The sequence below is a fragment of the Schistocerca cancellata genome, chromosome 6, assembly GCF_023864275.1.
Source record: "Schistocerca cancellata isolate TAMUIC-IGC-003103 chromosome 6, iqSchCanc2.1, whole genome shotgun sequence".
NCBI classification, from domain to species: Eukaryota; Metazoa; Arthropoda; class Insecta; order Orthoptera; family Acrididae; genus Schistocerca; species Schistocerca cancellata.
Window position 1 is genome coordinate 292,599,742 of NC_064631.1, and position 20,416 is coordinate 292,620,157.

The following is a 20,416-nucleotide window of genomic DNA, read 5'->3' on the forward strand; positions in this document are numbered from 1 at the left end:
GGTTGTTTAGAGTTTTAAATGCAGCATTAGGCAACAACTGACAAAAACAGGGGTAAGGAATGAACAGAAGGTGAATGGGTAGCTTTGAGAGATGAAATAGTGAAGGCAGCAGAGGACCAAATATGCAAATAGGGAAAAAAAGAAAAAAAAAATCAAGTAGAAATTCTTGGCTAGCCCACAAGACATTTAATTTAATTGGCAAAAGAAGAACATACAACAATGCAGCAAAAGGGCATATAGCATTTAAAAAACAAGTGACAAGAAGTGCACAATGGTGAGGTAGGAATGGCTAGACGAGAAATGCAAGACTACAGAAATATGTATAACTGGGGGAAGCATAGACGCCACTAACAGGAAAATTAACGAGATCTTTGGAGGAAACGGAATCAGCTGCATGAATATCAAGAGCTCAGATGCAAGCCAGTACACTAAGCACAGAAGGGGCAACAAAGGCAGGAGGAATATCTAGAAGGGTTGTAAAATGAAATTAACTTTAAGACAATATTATGAACAGAGAAGAGAGAGCAGATGAAGAAGAGATGGGAGATACAATACAGCAAGAAGAATTTGACAAAGCACTGAAGGACCTAATTTGAAACAAGGCCCATAGAATAAACAACAATCCCACAAAATTACCGAGATCATTTTGGGAGCCAGCCATGACAAAACAATTCCACATGGTGCGCAAGATATGTGAGATAGGGGAAATAGCCTCAGACTTCAAGAAGAGTGTAGTAATCCTAATTCCAAAGAAAGCAGGTGTTGACCAGTATGAATACTGCCAAAATACCACTTTAATAAGTCACACTCCTAAAATACTGATATGAATTATGAGGGTGGCTTTAAAAGTTCTCGGAATCACCACGAGAGGTCAGCCCTAGCGCAACAACTTGTTTACACGATATTCATTGTACTGTTGCCTGTAAAAGCGTGCCATGTCAGTGCTCTTGGAAGAGAGCTGTGGTGGTGATGTGGTTCTTCTGTTGTTCCTGTGTAGTGATTTGCGAGGATGAGGGGGGAAAAAGGGGGGGGGGGGAGAGAGAGAGAGAGAGAGAGAGAGAGAGAGAGAGAGAGAGAGAGAGAGAGAGAGGGGGGGGGGGGAGAGAGAGAGAGAGAGAGAGAGATTCGAGCAGTGATTAAGTACTTTGTAAAGAAAGGTATGAAAGCAAAGGACATTCATGCCAATTCCCAGGATACACTGGGGGACTCTGCTCCTTCATATTCAACTGACGCCAAGTGAACAAATGAATTTAAATTCGGTCAGGAGAGCTTAGATGATGATCCATGCAGTGGTTGGCCAAGATGTCACTATTGCAGAAATCGTTGCAAAAGTGCACAAACTGGCCATGGAGGATCGTCGATTGTAAGTGCGTGAAATTGCTCGCGCTTGCCAGATGTCATCTGAAATGGGATATCACATTTTAACTGAAGAATTAGAAATTAAAAAAAATTATCTGCAAGGTTGGTGCCGTGACTATTGACCCTGGATCAAAAACGTGCCATCACCATGACAAAATTACATGAACTAAGGTATGAACTGTTGTCACACCTGCCTAATTCACCTGATATGGCTCCGTCAGAATTCTCTCTCTTCGAAAAACGGAAAATTTTTCTTGGTGTGCAAAGATTGACTTCGAACAAAGAACTGATAGCCGAAGTTGACAACCATTTTGCAGGCCTGGAGGAAACTCATTTTCGAGATGGGATCAAGGCACTGGAACACTGCTGGACCAAGTGCATTAATCTACAAGGAGAATACATTTAAAAATAAAAAGTTTTATTGATGTAGGTACTTTTTCTTCTATTCTGTTCCAAGAATTTTTCAAACAACCCTTGCATTTCCAGAAGAATGGAACTCAGGGAGGATGAGCTTGATTTCTTGAGAAATGTAAAAACATGCAAAACAATACTAACCCTATGACTTATCTTGGAAGAAAATGTAAAGAAAGGCAAACATATGTTTATAGCATTAGTAGATTCGGAGAAAGCTTTTGACAAGGTTGACTGGAATACACTCCTGAAATATCTGAGGCTAGCAGGGATAAAATTCAGAGAATGACAGGTTGTCTTTGCAGCTTGTGCAGAAACCAGACTGCAACCATAAGAGCTGAAACGCATGAAAGAAGCAGTGGTCATTTTGTAGATGGAGCAGGCAGCAATGGAAACCAAGGAGATATTTGGATGGGGGATTAAAGTTCAGGCAGAAAAAATAAAAACCTTGAGGTTTGCTGATGACACTTTAATTCTATTACAGAAAGCAAAGGACTTGGAAGAGAAGTTTAATTGGATGGCCACTGTCTTAAAGAATGGTAATAAGCTGAACATCTACAAAAGTAAAACAATGGTAATAGTATGTAGTAGAATTAAATCAGGCAATGATGGGGCAGTTAAGATTAGGCAATGAGACACTAAATTTAGTAGATGAGTTTTACTGTTTAAGCAGCAAAATAACTTGTGTTGGTTATAATATGCAGACTGACTATAGCACAAAAAGTGTTCATAAAAAAAGAAACTTGTTAACATCTAATATCAATTTAATAGTTATCAAGTCTTTTCTGAAGGTAGCTGTCTGATAGAAGTGAAACATGGGGGATAAGTGGTTCAGACAAGAAGAGAATAGAAGCTTTTGAAATATGGTGCTGTAGAACAATGGGCAGATCAAGTAACTAATGAGGAGGTACCAAACATAGAGAAAGAGAGAGAGAGAGAGAGAGAGAGAGAGAGAGAGAGGGGGGGGGGGATTTATGGCACAACTTCAAAAAAGAAGGAATCTGTTGATAGACCGCATATTGATGCATGAAGGAAAGTGTGTATTGAGGGAAATTAAGGCATAGAAACAGCAAGCTGGTTGAAATGGGTGTAGGCTATAGCAGTTATTCAGAGATGAGACTTGCACAATATAAACCAGCATGGAGAGCTGCATGAAACCAATCTTTGGAAAGGAAGAGGAGGAGGAGGAGGAGGAGGAGGAGGAGGATGAAGGACCTGACTACCACCAGATGTTGGTATTTCTCTACCCAAACAATTCACTAGCATTACGCCATTGTTATCAGATGTAGCAGTGATGTGCAAAGATGTGAAAACATTTTCTGGTGTCACATTATATCCACATCTAAGGTATGATGCCATAAGCTTCATTGCAAATGTATTCAGAATGGGTTTGATCCTCTGGTCAATGTTGGTCCACTTCCAAGTTGGGCGTGGTGGTCTAGTGGTATAGCTTGCACCTCAAAACTGAAACACTGTGGGATCAAATCACAGTCAGACTTTGGATTTTTTTTCCTGTGTCTTTAGCCTAGCCTTCAACTCTCAATGACATGAAGATTCACCAGAAATGACACAAGGTTCAGATTCTGCATTACACTGCAGGTCCCATTTTCCCAGTCGGATAAATGGAATAGGTTAGAGACACGCAAGTCACCAAAGTGGGGTGCAATTGAAAGACATGTCCCAGACCACCGACACACGAAATTATTGATTTCCAGCAATGGAAATTCATTGAACAAGATTTAATGTCTACATCTGCTGCTAATCAAATTTTGATGCCAAATTTATCTGGCTTAGGAGCTGTGTACTGTGCAAATCAGTTTCTTGTCCTAGTAAGAAAGAGTTATTTTTCAACTCTGATGTTTTGTCCAAGACTGTAAAGCAGGGAATAACTTTCAATGAAACAATTTCAAACAACTGAAATCAAAGTACAGCTGTCTGCTTTGAATCTTATTGAACTTTGTTCCATAATACCGAAGTGTAAAAAATTTCATAATGTCTTTAAAGCTCTCCCTTCACCTTATAATTATGAAAAATTTCTGATCTAGTATTCTGACCAAAATAATCTAACAATAGCAGTTCCCCTGGTGCAAATGAGAGGCATGAGCATAGAAAACTGTTTCCTAGTTTCCTATGGGTTTTTGTCTCCATACACAGTTATATTTTAAGCATGGCGGCCATCTTGATTTCTATATTCACTCAGTGCAACAGTTGCAGACCAGCTAAAGCAGCCAGAGACAGCAGTCATCAGTGCCTGAAGCATGCCTGCCTGCCTTTCTCTCTCTCTCTCTCTCTCTCTCTCTCTCTCTCTCTCTCTCTCTCTGTGTGTGTGTGTGTGTGTGTGTGTTTCCCTTCTTTCTTTTCCAAAAAAAGGCTTTGGCCAAAAACTGCAGTATCTTCTTCTGCAAATCTATGGATTTGCATTTAAGTAAAAACTAGAGTTCGTGTGGCAGAATTACTACGCAAAGCTTTAGACAACAACATCCAAAACAAGAATCAAAGAACATCTTAGTTTTTTTCTGACCCACATGTTCATTCTATTAGTACTCCACATGCACACTTGTCATATGTACAATAGGCGTCTTCTGAAAAATATATCAGTTTCTTAAATGAACTAGAGTCATAAATATTCTACCGTAGAAATAACTTTATGTAAGGGATATAGTGTCTCATTCTTACTGTTAGCAGTTACAAGTAAATATTTTTTGTTATACTTCGGGCTACATCTCTTTGTATCCCTTTCCAGAGTTTAGAAATCGGATCCTTAATTTGCTGTTCTGTACGTAATAATTTTAACCAACCAAGTTTGAAAACTTATTAAAAATAGAATTAAGGTTATACAGCTCTTTAATTCTTACAGTCAACATTGTTAAAGAAGATAATTAACATTTTACACTTTTTTCTTTTTCGAGGAAACGGTTTTGTCAATATTTGGTGCAATATTCCCTGAGACTGATAACCTCAAAGAATTAGTCAAATTTTTATCACCAAGTAATGAACGGTTCTTAGTTTTAGCAAGCTTTAAAAGAGAGAAAAAGTGCTCACAGATATACACGGAACCAAACATTGAGAGAACTTAGGCCGCGTGCTTGTGCAAAAGAGGATATTTCTCTCGTGGAAGACAGCTGTAAAAGTTATCCAAAGTTTTACACATGAGAAAGCGGTCCTTCAGGCGGATATCGCACTGCAGGTCAATCAGCTCTAGTTGAAGCACTTGTGAGACGTCCTATGCCGAAGGGAAAACAGACGAACAAATATATATAAGGCCGATTGAAGCTCACTTAACTCAAAAAATCTGTTTTCAAACCGTTCTTGTAATTCACAAATGATTGCAACATAATCTGAAAAATCCACATCTTCTTTAACGCTGTCTAGTGCAGGAAAGTGTCCACAATTCTTCTCGCACAATTGTTTTTCCCACAAAATAAGACTTTTTTTTTTTTTTTTTTTTTTTTTTTTAAATGCTTGAATCGTCTGCACTGAATCAACAACATAGTGATTTTCCCGTTGGAGTGAAATGTTTAAAATATTTAAATGACCAGCTAAGCGACACAGTTTGCCCACTGTGACAACATACGAATTCGCCTGGGGCGCTGGCTGCGGGCGATCGCGGGCGCTAGCGACCCAGGGGCACAGTTTGGACGAGCCTGTGTTAAGCTGTCAAAATGACTTCCGTCACAGTTCTAGGAGTGTAGTGAGAAATAATACCAATGAGTAAGGTTAAGGTCTTAATATCATCAGGGAAATCTCCATTGAAGCGTGAAGCTTAGTACAAGTTGCAAAATTTCAAAGAAAAAGAATCACTTCACATAGATGAAACTTCAATATTTGACCACTTATACAGCCCTACTTTAGCTGGAACCTGTGAACAGAACTGTATAACTTAGAATGAGAGCACCCCAAAACTCCTGAAGTTATACTTAGAGGAATTTCTCCGATTTTGGCATCGTATTTAAGTCTGCTGTTTCATTAAATTTGTCTTGGGGGCAAATACTTTCAACTCTAATCAGTGTTGGATCTCACTCAATTATATAGTATTACAACAAGATGTCTCAAATGGTAAGTTGAAAGTGTCGAAAAGAGGAAAAAAGAGAACATCTCGTATTGCTACTGTGTTTAAGGGGGGTTCTTTTTCTAGCTATCTGATTTTGGACGAAAACAGTTCTTTAAGACAGATATACTTGCCACCATATACCTAACACAACTAGCTCACACTGGTGATGAGAAGAAAGAAAATTGTCTTCTTTAATTTTCTTCTTCCTTTTAGCAACAAGAATCCATATTAATATGCTCAGGGACTGTACATTACTGATTCTCTATGTCAACCAGACAAAATTCCTACACAACAGTAGGAAAAATTTATTGTTAACATTGTTAAAATTTTCAGGAGCAAGGACAATGAATTCTCACAACTAGAGAGACCATATACAAAAAAATTTATACAAATTAGACATGTAAAGAAGAAAATCAGAATGGTTATTTACTAGAAGATGCAACACAGATGCAGTATTATGGACTTGCAAATAAAAATCTATGGCTTCATTATTCAGACCATGTTTCATGGGCAAAGTAGGTAGTATTTATCATTCACTATTTTCACAAATGCAACTGGAGAAAATTTAGACACATCAATTAAGACATATCCGTATACTCACATGTTTGCTAGCACTAAGTACTTTAGACATGTAGTACGACGTGGACTGCCCGATTCATCATAATTCTTGAAAGCTTCAAAGAAGTCTGTGTGTGCTTTCTCAAACTCTCCTTCTCTCAGATGCATTTTACCCCCACATTCTAAAATGAGTGCAAATATTTTAATATTGTAAACATAAACATATATGTAAAACATGACACTGTTCCAGAATTTGTTTAAAATATAAGTAAACCAGTAAATTGCAATGTAATTAACTGTTATGCTAAATTTACATACAAAACATTAAAACTATTGAATCAAAATCCAGAAACATCACAGGCATCACATTCTGCATCTCAATTTCAAAACTGATGACACTATTTGTAGAGCAGTGAATGGGTTCCAATTCTTTCAATACTGGGCTACAAAAATGGAGCAGTGCAACCATGCACTGTGGGTTTAGTTAGCTATGTGCAAAGAACCAGAAATTAAAAAAGTTTGGACTGTGATATCCAGTAATACATTATGTACCCACCTCTTATGACACCCATGATCAGTGGATGGGGAATGGCAGATTTTATGTGCAATGACTGTTCATACAACGTCTTTAGTTTTTTGTTATTCTTCTGGGCAGTGTACATTTGAATTTCCAGTGCATAAATTTCCAAGAGCTGTGTACCCTTCTTCAAGTCATCCTCACCTTCATCTGTCTGAAAAATGGCATATGTTTTCTTTCAATGTACGCATCAGTAGATTTTCATTTGTTACATCTGGGACCTCCAATGTGCTACAACTGCACTAATTCTATGCAAAAACCTTCTTTCTATATGCATATTTCAGTTCTTTGATTTCAAGACACAATGGAAAATGATTTCTGGGTAGATCTGAAAGTCTGGAGCAACATACTGCAAGTTCTAGGAGCAAATATGAATATTTTAGATGACGACAGAAATTATCATTTGCAGCAAAAGTGTTCATAAAGTGATACAGAGTATTTTTCCAGATAAAAGATTGTAATTATGTTTATAATTTTATTTTTATTATTAACTGCAATGGACATTTTCACTCTCAGTGGAAGAGGGTACAATACCTACATCAATGCACCTCTATGATCCTTTATAAAGATAGATTGCAATGTACATTGCAATCTAACTCCCACATCCACACCCTATTTACAAATTCTTTTATTAAAGTACATCCAAATATAACACACTGAGGTGAAAAAAGCCCCATACAGTGATATGTACATACATGGCATGCCCAAGAAATCAGAAAATATTTCTTTTTCCCATGACACTATTGATCACTGTGCACTCTGGTCAAGTGGGTTAAGTGGGGAGCAGACCCCCAACTTTACATCACATCAAAGCTCAAACTGCTCCAAGCACCAGTAGCATCACCATCATTGAATAAGTGCACCTCTGTTTCGCAACCTTGTCACGACACGCAGAGGTTGGTTCAGTCAAACAATGTTTGGTGATAAAGTTTTGCACAAAGCTTGATACAAAGCCTTCCGAGACTCGTGCAATGTTAAAGCAGGCCTACAGGGAGTCTGATGAGTTATGTGCAAGTTACGAGGCGGGTGAAGAAGTTTAAGGATGGCCAGGAATGGGTAAATGATGATCCTCACTCTGGAAGACCATCAAACAAGCAAAAATGAAGACAACATGAATTGTATTTGTGAATTTTCGAATTCTGACTGCTGACTGAGTGTCTGGTTTTTAACTGACACTGAACATTCCAAAGAAATACTAAGCTGAATACTAAGCTGAAATGCTAAACACCTTTTTCCAAAGCTGTTTCACAGAGGAGGACCGCACTGCAGTTCCTTCTCTAAATCCTCGCACAAACGAAAAAATGGCTGACATCGAAATAAGTGTCCAAGGAATAGAAAAGCAACTGGAATCACTCAACAGAGGAAAGTCCATTGGATCTGACGGGATACCAATTCGATTCTACAGAGTACGCGAAAGAACTTGCCTCCCTTCTAACAGCCGTGTACCGCAAGTCTCTAGAGGAACGGAAGGTTCCAAATGATTGGAAAAGAGCAAAGGTAGTCCCAGTCTTCAAGAAGGGTCGTCGAGCAGATGCGCAAAACTATAGACCTATATCTCTGACGTCGATCTGTTGTAGAATTTTAGAACATGTTTTTTGCTCGAGTATCATGTCGTTTTTGGAAACCCAGAATCTACTATGCAGGAATCAACATGGATTCCGGAAACAGCGATCATGTGAGACCCAACTCACTTTATTTGTTCATGAGACCCAGAAAATATTAGATACAGGCTCCCAGGTAGATGCTATTTTTCCTGACTTCCGGAAGGCGTTCGATACAGTTCCGCACTGTCGCCTGATAAACAAAGTAAGAACCTATGGAATATCAGACCAGCTGTGTGGCTGGATTGAAGAGTTTTTAGCAAACAGAACACAGCATGTTGTTATCAATGGAGAGACGTCTACAGACGTTAAAGTAACCTCTGGCGTGCCACAGGGGAGTGTTATGGGACCATTGCTTTTCACAATATATATAAATGACCTAGTAGATAGTGTCCGAAGTTCCATGCGGCTTTTCGCGGATGATGCTGTAATATACAGAGAAGTTGCAGCATTAGAAAATTGTAGCGAAATGCAGGAAGATCTGCAGCGGATAGGCACTTGGTGCAGGGAGAGGCAACTGACCCTTAATATAGACAAATGTAATGTATTGCAAATACATAGAAAGAAGGATCCTTTTTGTATGATTATATGATAGCGGAACAAACACTGGTAGCAGTTACTTCTGTAAAATATCTGGGAGTATGCGTGCGGAACGATTTAAAGTGGAATGATCATATAAAATTAATTGTTGGTAAGGCGGGTACCAGGTTGAGATACATTGGGAGAGTCCTTAGAAAATGTAGTCCATCAACAAAGGAGGTGGCTTACAAAACACTCGTTCGACCTATACTTGAGTATTGCTCATCAGTGTGGGATCCGTACCAGATTGGGTTGACGGAGGAGATAGAGAAGATCCTCGATAGAGAAGATCCAAAGAAGAGCGGCGCGTTTCGTCACAGGGTTATTTGGTAACCGTGATAGCGTTACGGAGATGTTTAACAAACTCAAGTGGCAGACTCTGCAAGAGAGGCGCTCTGCATTGCGGTGTAGCTTGCTCGCCAGGTTTCGAGAGGGTGCGTTTCTGGATGAGGTATCGAATATATTGCTTCCCCCTACTTATACCTCCCGAGGAGATCACGAATGTAAAATTAGAGAGATTAGAGCACGCACGGAGGCTTTCAGACAGTCATTTTTCCCGCGAACCATACGCGACTGGAACAGGAAAGGGAGGTAATGACAGTGGCACGTAAAGTGCCCTCCGCCACACACCGTTGGGTGGCTTGCGGAGTATAAATGTAGATGTAGATGTAGATGTAGAATTCTGTGCTCAGTTCTGTTATGGAGGCATTGCACAAATGAAAGGTCTGCAGCAAGCTACTGCTGAAAATTCTGTCAGACGAATAAAAGGCCAATCGAATGTTGATCACGAGTGAACTGTTAGAATGTATGGACATTGAACCAAATTATTTGGACAACATTATTAGTGGTGACCCGGACATGAAGTGTCCCAGTTCAGGATTGCACACCCCAGAGTCCCCAAAACCCAAGAAGGCAAGGATGAGCAAATCCAAGGTGAGAATGATGCTGAATGTCTTCTTTGAAAGCAATGGTGTGATGCACTATTTCAGCGTACTGGAAAGATTAAGAATTGGGTCCTCCGAGTGCGAAAAGACACTGCCACTACCTGACTGCTGCATCACAACAGTGCCCCAGCCACACGGCTCTGTGCACCCGCGAGTACATGGTCAAGCACGATATGCCAACGCTGCTGCAGCCATTCTACAGTCCTGATCTCTCTCTGCCAGACTTCTTCCTGTTCCCCAGGATTGAAACCACACTCAAAGGACATCATTTTGAGATCATTGAGGGCATCCAAAAGGCTGTTACAATGCTCTTAAATGAGGTTCCAGTCGAGGCCCTCCAGGGGGCTTATCATCGCGGGTGAAATGCTGGAAAAAATATTAGATTTAACAAATTTGAAGAATTTTAAAGCTTTGTAAATATATTGCCAACAAATATTTAAAAAGAATGTATTTCATGCCTTTTTGGACACACCTTATATACAGATGGCAGTAGTATTATGTACACAAGGTATAAAAAGGCAGTGGCTTGGCGGACGTGTCATTCGTACTCAGGTGATTCATGTGTTTTGGTTTTCAACTTGACGGGAATTACAGAATTTGAATGTGGGATGATAGTTGAAACTAGACGTGTGGGACATTCTACTTCGGATATTGTTAGGGAATTCAATATTCTTAGTTCCACAGTGTCAATAGTGTGCTGAGCATACCAAATTGCAGGCATTATCTCTCATCACAGAGAATGTAGTGACCAAAAGCCTTCACTCAATGATCGACAGCAACGGAGGTTGTGTAGAGTTGTCAGTACTAACAGACCAGCAACACTGCACGAAATAATTACAGAAAATCTATATGAAACGTACAACGAACATATCCATAGGATTGTGCAGCAAAATTTGTCATTAATGGGCTATGGCAGCAGACAACTGACGCAAGTGCCTTCACTAACGGTGCAACAATGTTCGTGACTACATTGGATGGACCCAAGACAACTGGAAAACTGTACCCTTCTCAGATCAGTCCTGATATCAGTTGGTAAGAGCTGATGGTAGGGTTCAAATGTAGGGCAGGCATACAAAGCCGTGGCCCCAAGTTGTCAACAAGCAGTGTGCAAGCTGTTGGTGGCTCCATAATGGTGTGGGCTGCATTTATATGGAATGGACTGGGTTCACTGGTTCAACTGAACCAATCAGACTAGAAACTGTTATGTTTGGCTACTGTGAGACCATCTGCAGCTATTAAAGGAACAACAATGAAATTTTTATGGATGACAGTGCACCACATCACTGAGCCACAATTGTTCACAATTGGTTTGAAGAACATTCTGGACAATTCGAATGAATGATCCAGCCACCCAGATCGCCAGACATGAATCCCGTGAAACATAAATGGGATGTAATCAAGGAGTCAGTTTGTACACAAAATCCAGCACCAACAGCACTTTCGCAATTTCGGATGGCTACAGGGACAGCACGGCTTGATATTTCTCCAGGCAACTTCCAACGACTTGCTGCACTACACTGGGCAAAAGGAGGTCATACACAATATTAGGAGATATCCCGTGACTTTTTGTCACTTCATTGTAATATACACAATATTGCTTTTGGTTGGTTGTAACCACCTCCTGATTTGGCACAAATAAAACAATGTAAAGTCCAAAATGGCACTACTGTTGTTATTTCATTCTTATCTGATATTATTATAGTAACCATTGATGGTTATAATGTTTGTAATTATACAGTGTATGCACCTTTACATTACAATGTCCTTTAGACATGCATATACAGAATTTTATGCCAGACCATGACTCAAACCTGGATTTCCCTCATATCATCAGAGGTGACCGACTGTGATATGTGGGAAATTTTGGTCCAAGTCCCAGTCCGGCAAAAATTATCATGTGTTGCAAATAGCTGATGCCAATGCACAGCTGCAGAATGCAAGACTACTTCATAATATTATAAATATAAAGAAAGAAACATTCCACAAGGGAAAAAATATTAAGAAAGGTGCTGTGACTTACCAAACGGGAAAGCGCTTTCCTGTTTGGTAAGTCATAATATTATAATAATGATGTGTCAAACAGTAGCAAATATCAACGTACTACTTATCCCATCAAGAACATGGGAAGATGTGTGCTTTCTTGCAGTTCACCAAATGGAATCAAAGAATGACTTAGCATATCATTTCTTTTCAAGAACTGCAGAATCTTACACACAAACATCAGTCAACCCTGAATTGATAGTACTATAAACAAAATGCAATACTCTATGTGACGTTTCATGCTTTCCCGATGTATCTGTTGCAAATACACTTCTCGGGTTTGCCACTGAATTGTATTGTGAAACTCACTCAATATTTCCATTGACACAGCTGCTTGACATCATCAGGTGGTGGTAGCTGCTGCTGTCACTGCTGCAAGGCACGACTGATGAAAATCACACAGTGGTGATGAAATTTATCATGGCAGGAGAAGGCAATAAGTGTGTGCGAGGAGCCGCTCATAGCTGGGGGAAAGCAGCACTCCTAGTACCCCCATGTTGGGAGCCGCAGAAAGGCCACCCACGTGTGCGCTATGGGCAATGACTGTGCTGCTGGACCCTCCCATGGTTAAAGGCTGAATTAAATCTCAGTTGTGTGTTGCATCACATGACGAATCAGGTCTTGTTTTCCCTGTTTTGATTTAACAGCAGCCAGTGCTGGATTCCAGGTGGTGCTTAGTTGAAAACCTGCATCCCTACTGATAAGATTGTCCGTCGTATGGATATGCATGGCCTCCATAACAACACAGTCCCAGAAAGATGACGCTGGGGATAAAATTTCAGTCTCTTCGTACAGCACATGATGTCCCATGTCCAGGCAATGCTCTGCTACTGCAGATTTATCAGGTTGCCCAGTCATGTATGACATTGGGGTTCGGCGCAATGTTCTTGCACAGTTCAGCATGTTTGCCCAATATAAGATTTTTCACATTGGCATGTGATTTTCTACACACCACGTTTCCTAAGGCAAAGGTCATCTTTCACTGAGCACAATAAATTCCTCAATTCTGATGGTGACTGAAATACACACTTTATGTCACGCCTTTTGAGGATTCTTACTATTCTTGATGACATGCCGCCAAAATAGGGCAAGAACACTATTGCAGTGGGTGCCTCCACATCTTCATTTACATTCCTGCTTCGAATTTGCTTACAACGGAATGCACAGCATATCTGCCTTATCGGAATAGCCATTCTGTCAGAATATCATTCTTAGGTGTTGTAGCTCACCAGGTAGACTGTCAGCATCTGTGACCACATGTGCTTTGTGCACCAAAGAGTGTAAGACAGTATCACATTGCCCAGGGAGATAGCAACTTGTGGCCTGCAAATATAGCTCCATAGCTCGTCAGTCACGCCTCACAGCAGTGACAGCAGCAGCTACCACCACCTGATGATGTCAAGTAGTTACATGATGAAATATTGTTCAGCGGCAAACTTGTGAAGTGTATTTGTCAGATCCAACACTTTTTTCCTTCTTCAGTCCACTGCGGTTCCCAGTTTTAGTACATGCACTGATGAGCCAAAACCTTATGACTACCTGCTTAATAGTGTGTTCATCCACCCAACGTTTCTGCACAGTATGGATTCAATGAGTTCTTGAAGGTTTCCAGGTGCATGTAGTGTCAGGTGTCATGTACGCACAGATCAAGTAATTCCCATAAATTAAGGGGTGGTGGTGGTGGTGATGGTGGTGGTGGTGGGGACCTGGTGCCTGATACAGCCCCAGAAGTCAGAATTATTCTTCTTCAGTAGTGTTACAGCTTTTGGGGAGCCTTGGCTTCAACGATCTTCCTCCCTGTTTCTTGGTTATTGCTGCTCTTTTACACCCCTGGACTCCCATACTGGTGAGGTCCATTATTACATTGTCAGTCCATCTTATTGTAGGTCTCACTTTTCACCTAACTTAATGGATCACACCATCCATCATTTTCCTCAGAATTCTATTCTCTGCCATTCTCTCCCTGTGTCCCAGACATCGTATTCACTGCAATTTCACAAATTTTACTTTGCCCCTACCTTGTATTAACACTTGTAATTCAGCATTGTAGTGTATTCTCCAGCCTTCTTCCTCCATTATTGGACTATAGATTTTGTGTAGTATTTTCCACTCAGAGGTTCCTGGTGCATTTTTATCAAATTCTGTTGCATATTTCTAAACTAAGCTCGTTTCCTGCTTGTATTCTTACCTTTATACTCTGTCCAATAATGTTATCATTTGTTATTAGGGCTCCCAAGTAGATAAAAAGAGGATACTCTTTGAAGCATTTCCCATTGATGAATAGGTCTTTAGGGGTTCTTCTGGCCTCCAATTGTGACATTATTATATATTTTGTTTTGTTTTGTTTCATTTACTGTGAGGCCAATTTTTAAGGCTTCTACTTCCCATATCTCTGATATTAATGTGTACAGTTCCTTTATTATAGCCTCACCATCAGTTTTTATTAATTCCTTCCCCAGGGGCTCAATTATTTTTTTGTCTTGAGCACAGCCTGGGAGACCTCTTTTAGTGTTGGCCTTTTTGCCTCATTGGCATCATTGTCTAGTTCCAGCTCCATGTGTTTCCTCCTCATCAGCTATCTCTTTGTCTTCTAGGCTATGTATTTTTGAAACACTCTGCCCATCTTCCCACTATCCGTTCTTCCCCCTTATTTCCCCATCTTTACTGGAACATGCCTTTATTTTTGGCTGGAGTCTGTTCTTTATTTTCCTACAGCACGATAGAACTTCCTTATTTCACTCTGTTCCTTTAACTCTTCTAGTTCTTGAAGTTTCTCCTTAGTCCACTCTCTTTTCTTTCTCTTGCATGGTCTGTTAGCTCTTCTTCTTAATTCTCTATATTGTTCCACATGTCTTCTGGTTTCTCTCTGTAGTACTTTTGTTCTTGTCCTGTTCTTTTCCTCTGTAGTTGACCTGCAATCTTCTTCAAACCATTCCTGGGTTCTTCTGTTCCTTCTTATGCCTATTATTTCTTCTGCAGTATCTTTAATGGATTTGTCAATCCTGCTCCACCTTTCATCGTCTACTACTACAGCCTCTTCACTGCTCAACTTTCTGCTTAGTGTTACTTTTTTGTTTTTTTTCTTCACAGTTTGGTCCTCTGCACCTCCATACATCCATAACTGACATGAAGTGGCATGCATTCACCAAAATATGGTCAATCTGATTGACTACTCCATTCACTGCACACTTACAAGTACCCAGATGGATCCTTTTGCGTGGGAAGCAGGTACTTTTATCATATTATTCCTTGCTGCGTATTGGCATAGTAAGTCTCCATTTTCGCTGTTTTCTTCATGTAGTGAATATTTTCCAGAAACTCCATTTGGATGTTCATTCCTCCCTATTTTTGCATTAAAATCTCAGGTCATATTTAGGTACTGCTCAGCATACTTTTCTCAAATCTTCGTAGAACTGTTCTTTAATTATAGCCACTTTTTCCTCTGTTGGTGCATGTGCATTCACTATTGTTATATTCCTAAATTTCCCTCTTGGTCCGAGTTTGCACATGCTTTCATTTATGGGTTCAAATTTTACCCTGCTTTTACTAAATTCCCTAGTTATTATGAACCCTGTTCCAAGTTGGCCTATTCTTTTTTCTGGTCCACTATATACCAATGAGTACTCCGGTTTATCTATCTGGTCATTTCCTTTCCATCTTATTTCCTGAAGCCCTACAACATAATACTTAAATTTCATTGGCTATTTCTTTCATTTTTACAGGCTGAAGCATTGTTCTCACATTCCATGACGTTACTGTCAGATCGTTTATCTGTTTCCTTTCCCGAGCTCTTGATCCATGTTTTCCTTCCAATTTCTGAAGCTTCTGTTGAATTTACGTAATTTTTTTTCCCAGTATCGGATTATTAGCCCCATGCTCAACCCCAACCTGGAGTACCAGGATTTGTATTTCATTTACTCCTCTAGGGAAGCTGGCTTCACTACACCTCTAGAGCCTCCCTGCTCTATGTTGTGGGACACTTTGTCTGGCTCCTCAGTCAAGACCTATCGTATTCGGGAGGACGACGGTTCAATTCCGTCTCCGGCCATCCTGATTTAGGTTTTCCGTGATTTCCCTAAATCGCTTGAGGCAAATGCCGGGATGGTTCCTTTGAAAGGGCACGGCCGATTTCCTTCCCCATCCTTCCCTCACCCGAGCTTGCGCCCCGTCTCTAATGACCTTGTTGTCGACAGGACGTTAAACACTAATCTCCTCCTCCTCCAAGACCTATCCGACTTGGGTGACCCTGCCAGTAGCTATGCTACTGCCTGCACAGCTATCAACTTCAAGGAAGTACGCAAACCCTCCTGTCCAGCACTGCTGGAAGATACCACTGCTGTTGGGGAAGACATCAAGTAAGAAGGGATGTAAGTCATTCGCAACAATGTTCACTTAGTCCACAGCTATCATGATGCCTTCAATTATTATCACAGGTCCCATTCAAGCCGAGGCGAATGTCCTCCACAGCATAATATTGCCTCCACTGGCCTGTGTCCTGTGTTCACAGCGCAGTGCACATTTTGAGCAGCCATTTGCCTGGATGACACTGGAGCTCGACACGAGCATCAACGTGGCGAAACGAGGATTATAATTCATCTGAACAGGTGACATGTTTCCAGTGATCATAGGCCTCAACAACGTGTGCTGAACAGTGTACTTGAAAACTCTTCTGTTTGCTCCAGCACTGTGATCTGTCATCAGATCTGCCACAGACTGCTTACTATCCAGCTTTACAGAGCAGGCAGTCCTATGATCCACCATCTCTGATGAGGTGTGGACATCCAGCACTTTGTCCCCTACTCATGGTCTCACCTACCTTCAAGCACTTTCCACAGATACTGACGACAGTATCAAGTGGATAGCCAATCACCTTCACCCTTTCCAAAATGCTCATTCTCAGGCAACAGGTCATAACAACCTGCCCTGGATTTCCCCATAAATGGCACATTTTGTCACTAGAACTGTTCTATCTTCCTCTATGCTCTGCCTATAGACATTGTGTATCGCATCATGTGCCGCAATGCTCTAAGGCAGCATTAAATATTGTGGTAGGCAGTGGTGATAATGTTCTGGCTCATGAATATATTTGTCCCATCGCCACAAAATAACTGCTTGTGACACACACACGCGAGCGCGCGCACACACACACACACACACACACACACACACACACACACACACACACACCTCTCCTCCAATTTCTGCCTACAGTCCCCCACAAAGCAGACTTTTTCCCTAATTCCAAGACTGTGTACAACATCATAGACACTTCTGCTGCTTAATTGTCACTTTACCATACCAAAGTTTGTGTTTATTTGCATTAATGAGATACTTTTGTGTTGGATTTACAAGATTACCTGCTTAATCATACTCTAAGATATGATTTCATAACAATATCACTTTATAAAAAGGTAGAAAGGATGAGACTTAACAAGACTACTCTTTTACCTGACAAGATTGATGCAGCTGCTTTAGTATTTTGGCAAGTTTGTTGAAGTCTGAACGATCGAAGTAGAGTTTTCCCAGCTTTGTGTTTGTCTTGAACCAGAGTCTGTCATTCTTGGCATCTTTCAGGGCATCCAAAGTTGTCTCATAGAAGTCTTGTAGCAATTCCATCTAACAACAAAGCCAATATTTGGTACAATTAAAAATTAATTCTTTCAAATACCGGGTGATCAAAAAGTCAGTATAAATATGAAAACGGAATAAATCACAGAATAATGTAGATAGAGAGGTACAAATTGACACACGTTTGGAATGACATGGGGTTTTATTAGAACCAAAAATATACAAAAGTTCAAAAAATGTCCGACAGATGGCGCTTCATCTGATAAGAATAGCAATAATTAGCATAACAAAGCAAAGGTTATGTTCTTTACAGGAAATGCTCAATATGTCCACCATCATTCCTCAACAATAGCTGTAGTCGAGGAATAATGTTGTGAACAGCACTGTAAAGCATGTCCGGAATTATGGTGAGGCATTGGCGTCGGATGTTGTCTTTCAGCATCCCTAGAGATGTCGGTCGATCACGATACACTTGCGACTTCAGGTAACCCCAAAGCCAATAATCGCACGAACTGAGGTTTGGGGACGTGGGAGGCTAAGCATGACGGAAGTGGCGGCTGAGCACACGATCACCACCAAACGACACGAGCAAGAGATCTTTCACGCATCTAGCAATATGGGGTGGAGCGACATCCTGCATAAACATCGTATGTTCCAGCAGGTGTTTATCAGCCAGGCTGAGGATGATGCGATTCTGTAACATATCGGCGTACCTCTCACCCGTCACAGTAGCAGTTGCAAAACCAGAATCACGCATTTCCTCGAAGAAAAACGGCCCGATAATGGTAGATGTGGTAAATCCAACCCATACCGTGACTTTCTCGTCATGCAATGGAGTTTCCACGACAGTTCTAGGATTTTCGGTAGCTCAAATTCTGCAGTTGTGGGCGTTGACAGACCCTCAAAGCATGAAATGAGCTTTGTCGGTCCACAACATGTTACTCAACCAATCGTCATCTTCCGCCATCTTTTGAAACGCCCACACTGCAAATGCCCTCCGCTTCACTAAATCGCCAGGTAACAGTTCATGATGCCGATGGATTCTGTACGGATAGTATCGGAGGGTACGCCTCAGTGCCAACCAAACAGTAGTGTATGCAATGCCGGTGCGACGTGCGACTGCATGAGCACTGACTTCCCCATGCGTAAACGAGCCCGATACAGTCTCCATTTCTTCCTGAACTGTCTCAGCAGCATTACACCTTGTGCTCGGTCAGCCACTACGGGGTCTATCGTCTAAACAACCCGCGGCTTCCAACTCCCAAAATCATTCACGCCACAGCTGCATTTGTCAACGGACCTTTACCCGTTCGAATCCCCTTCCTACGGCGATAGGATCGTAACGCTGAACTAGCACATTCCCCATTCTGATAATATAGCTTCACTAAAAGCGCCTTTTCAGGTAACGTCAACATGTTCCCCCCCCCCAATAAAACCCCATGTCATTCAAAGCATGTGTGTCAATCTTTACCTCTCTATCTACATTATTCCGTGGTTTATTAAGTTTTCAAATTTATACTGACTTTTTGATCACCCGGTACATAAGTAACAGTTGAAAATGCACCTAGCATTTGAAAATTCAGACTGCACCAACATAAGGAAACATGATCAACCACCCAATTTTGAAATCATTCTTTCTTTGAAAGTAAATTAAATTATACATTAGACTGAAAAATTAATAATAATTTATAACATTCAGCTACAGAATTCTAATATAAAGGTGCAGACCATCGACAGAATTGAAAACTATCACTTCAAATACAATTTCGCTCATGGTATTTTCACACCCAAGTTATAATGACTGACTGGTGGAACTCAAGACTTCCACATTAAATAACATGATATGAGGTGTGTGTGTGTGTGTGTGTGTGTGTGTGTGTGTGTGTGTGTGTGTGTGTGTGTGAGCGAGAGAGAGAATATTAAGTCAATCCAATAGTCAACAATTCCTATATATAGAGGTTAACGTCTATCTTTAATGCCAAATGTGAAACTGAATGCATGCTCAACATAAAATACACTCTCAACTGGGTGTAGGCCAAAGACAACAACAACAATAGATAGCTGTTACAAAAGGGAAAGAAAAATATGGTGTAAAAAAATGTATGTAAACAACACCATAATATATTTGTGCCCTTTTATTTGGATTTACTTTTGCATTAGAGGAGATATAAGTTTCCTCCACCTTTAAAATTTCAAGCAACAAGAGAAAATCATCTTCTACCATAACTTATATTGAATTTAAGCTACTGTCTGCAGTATTGCTTACAATATAAGATGATGTTCTTTTTCACAGCTGGCATCAAATCCCTCAATGCAGTTACACATAAAATAAAAAAGCTGCTGTTCAAAAATCTCTATTCATTTGGTTTTGTGTTCTGGAAAAGAACATACCATCAAATGGTGAAGAATATGAATAGTACAGGGCTACTACAAATGATTGAAGCGATTTCATAAATTCACTGTAGCTCCATTCATTGACATATGGTCACGACACACTACAGATACGTAGAAAAACTCATAAAGTTTTGTTCGGCTGAAGCCGCACTTCAGGTTTCTGCTGTCAGAGCACTCGAGAGCGCAGTGAGACAAAATGGCAACAGGAGCCGAGAAAGCGTATGTCGTGCTTGAAATGCACTCACATCAGTCAGTCATAACAGTGCAACGACACTTCAGGACGAAGTTCAACAAAGATCCACCAACTGCTAACTCCATTCGGCGATGGTATGCG

General features: G+C 40.6%; 1 protein-coding gene across 1 annotated transcript in view; it reads right to left on the minus strand.

The window, feature by feature from the left end:
- The window catches only part of LOC126088580 (COP9 signalosome complex subunit 2), a 97,109-nt gene that overhangs the window by 41,173 nt on the left and 35,520 nt on the right, over positions 1–20,416 (minus strand). Inside the window, exons 4-6 of the mRNA XM_049906777.1 lie at positions 17,569–17,736; positions 6,936–7,110; positions 6,423–6,561 (exon numbers count right to left, since the gene is read on the minus strand). Of these exons, the coding sequence (XP_049762734.1) occupies positions 6,423–6,561; positions 6,936–7,110; positions 17,569–17,736 (482 nt within the window). The remainder of the gene's footprint in view (positions 1–6,422; positions 6,562–6,935; positions 7,111–17,568; positions 17,737–20,416) is intronic.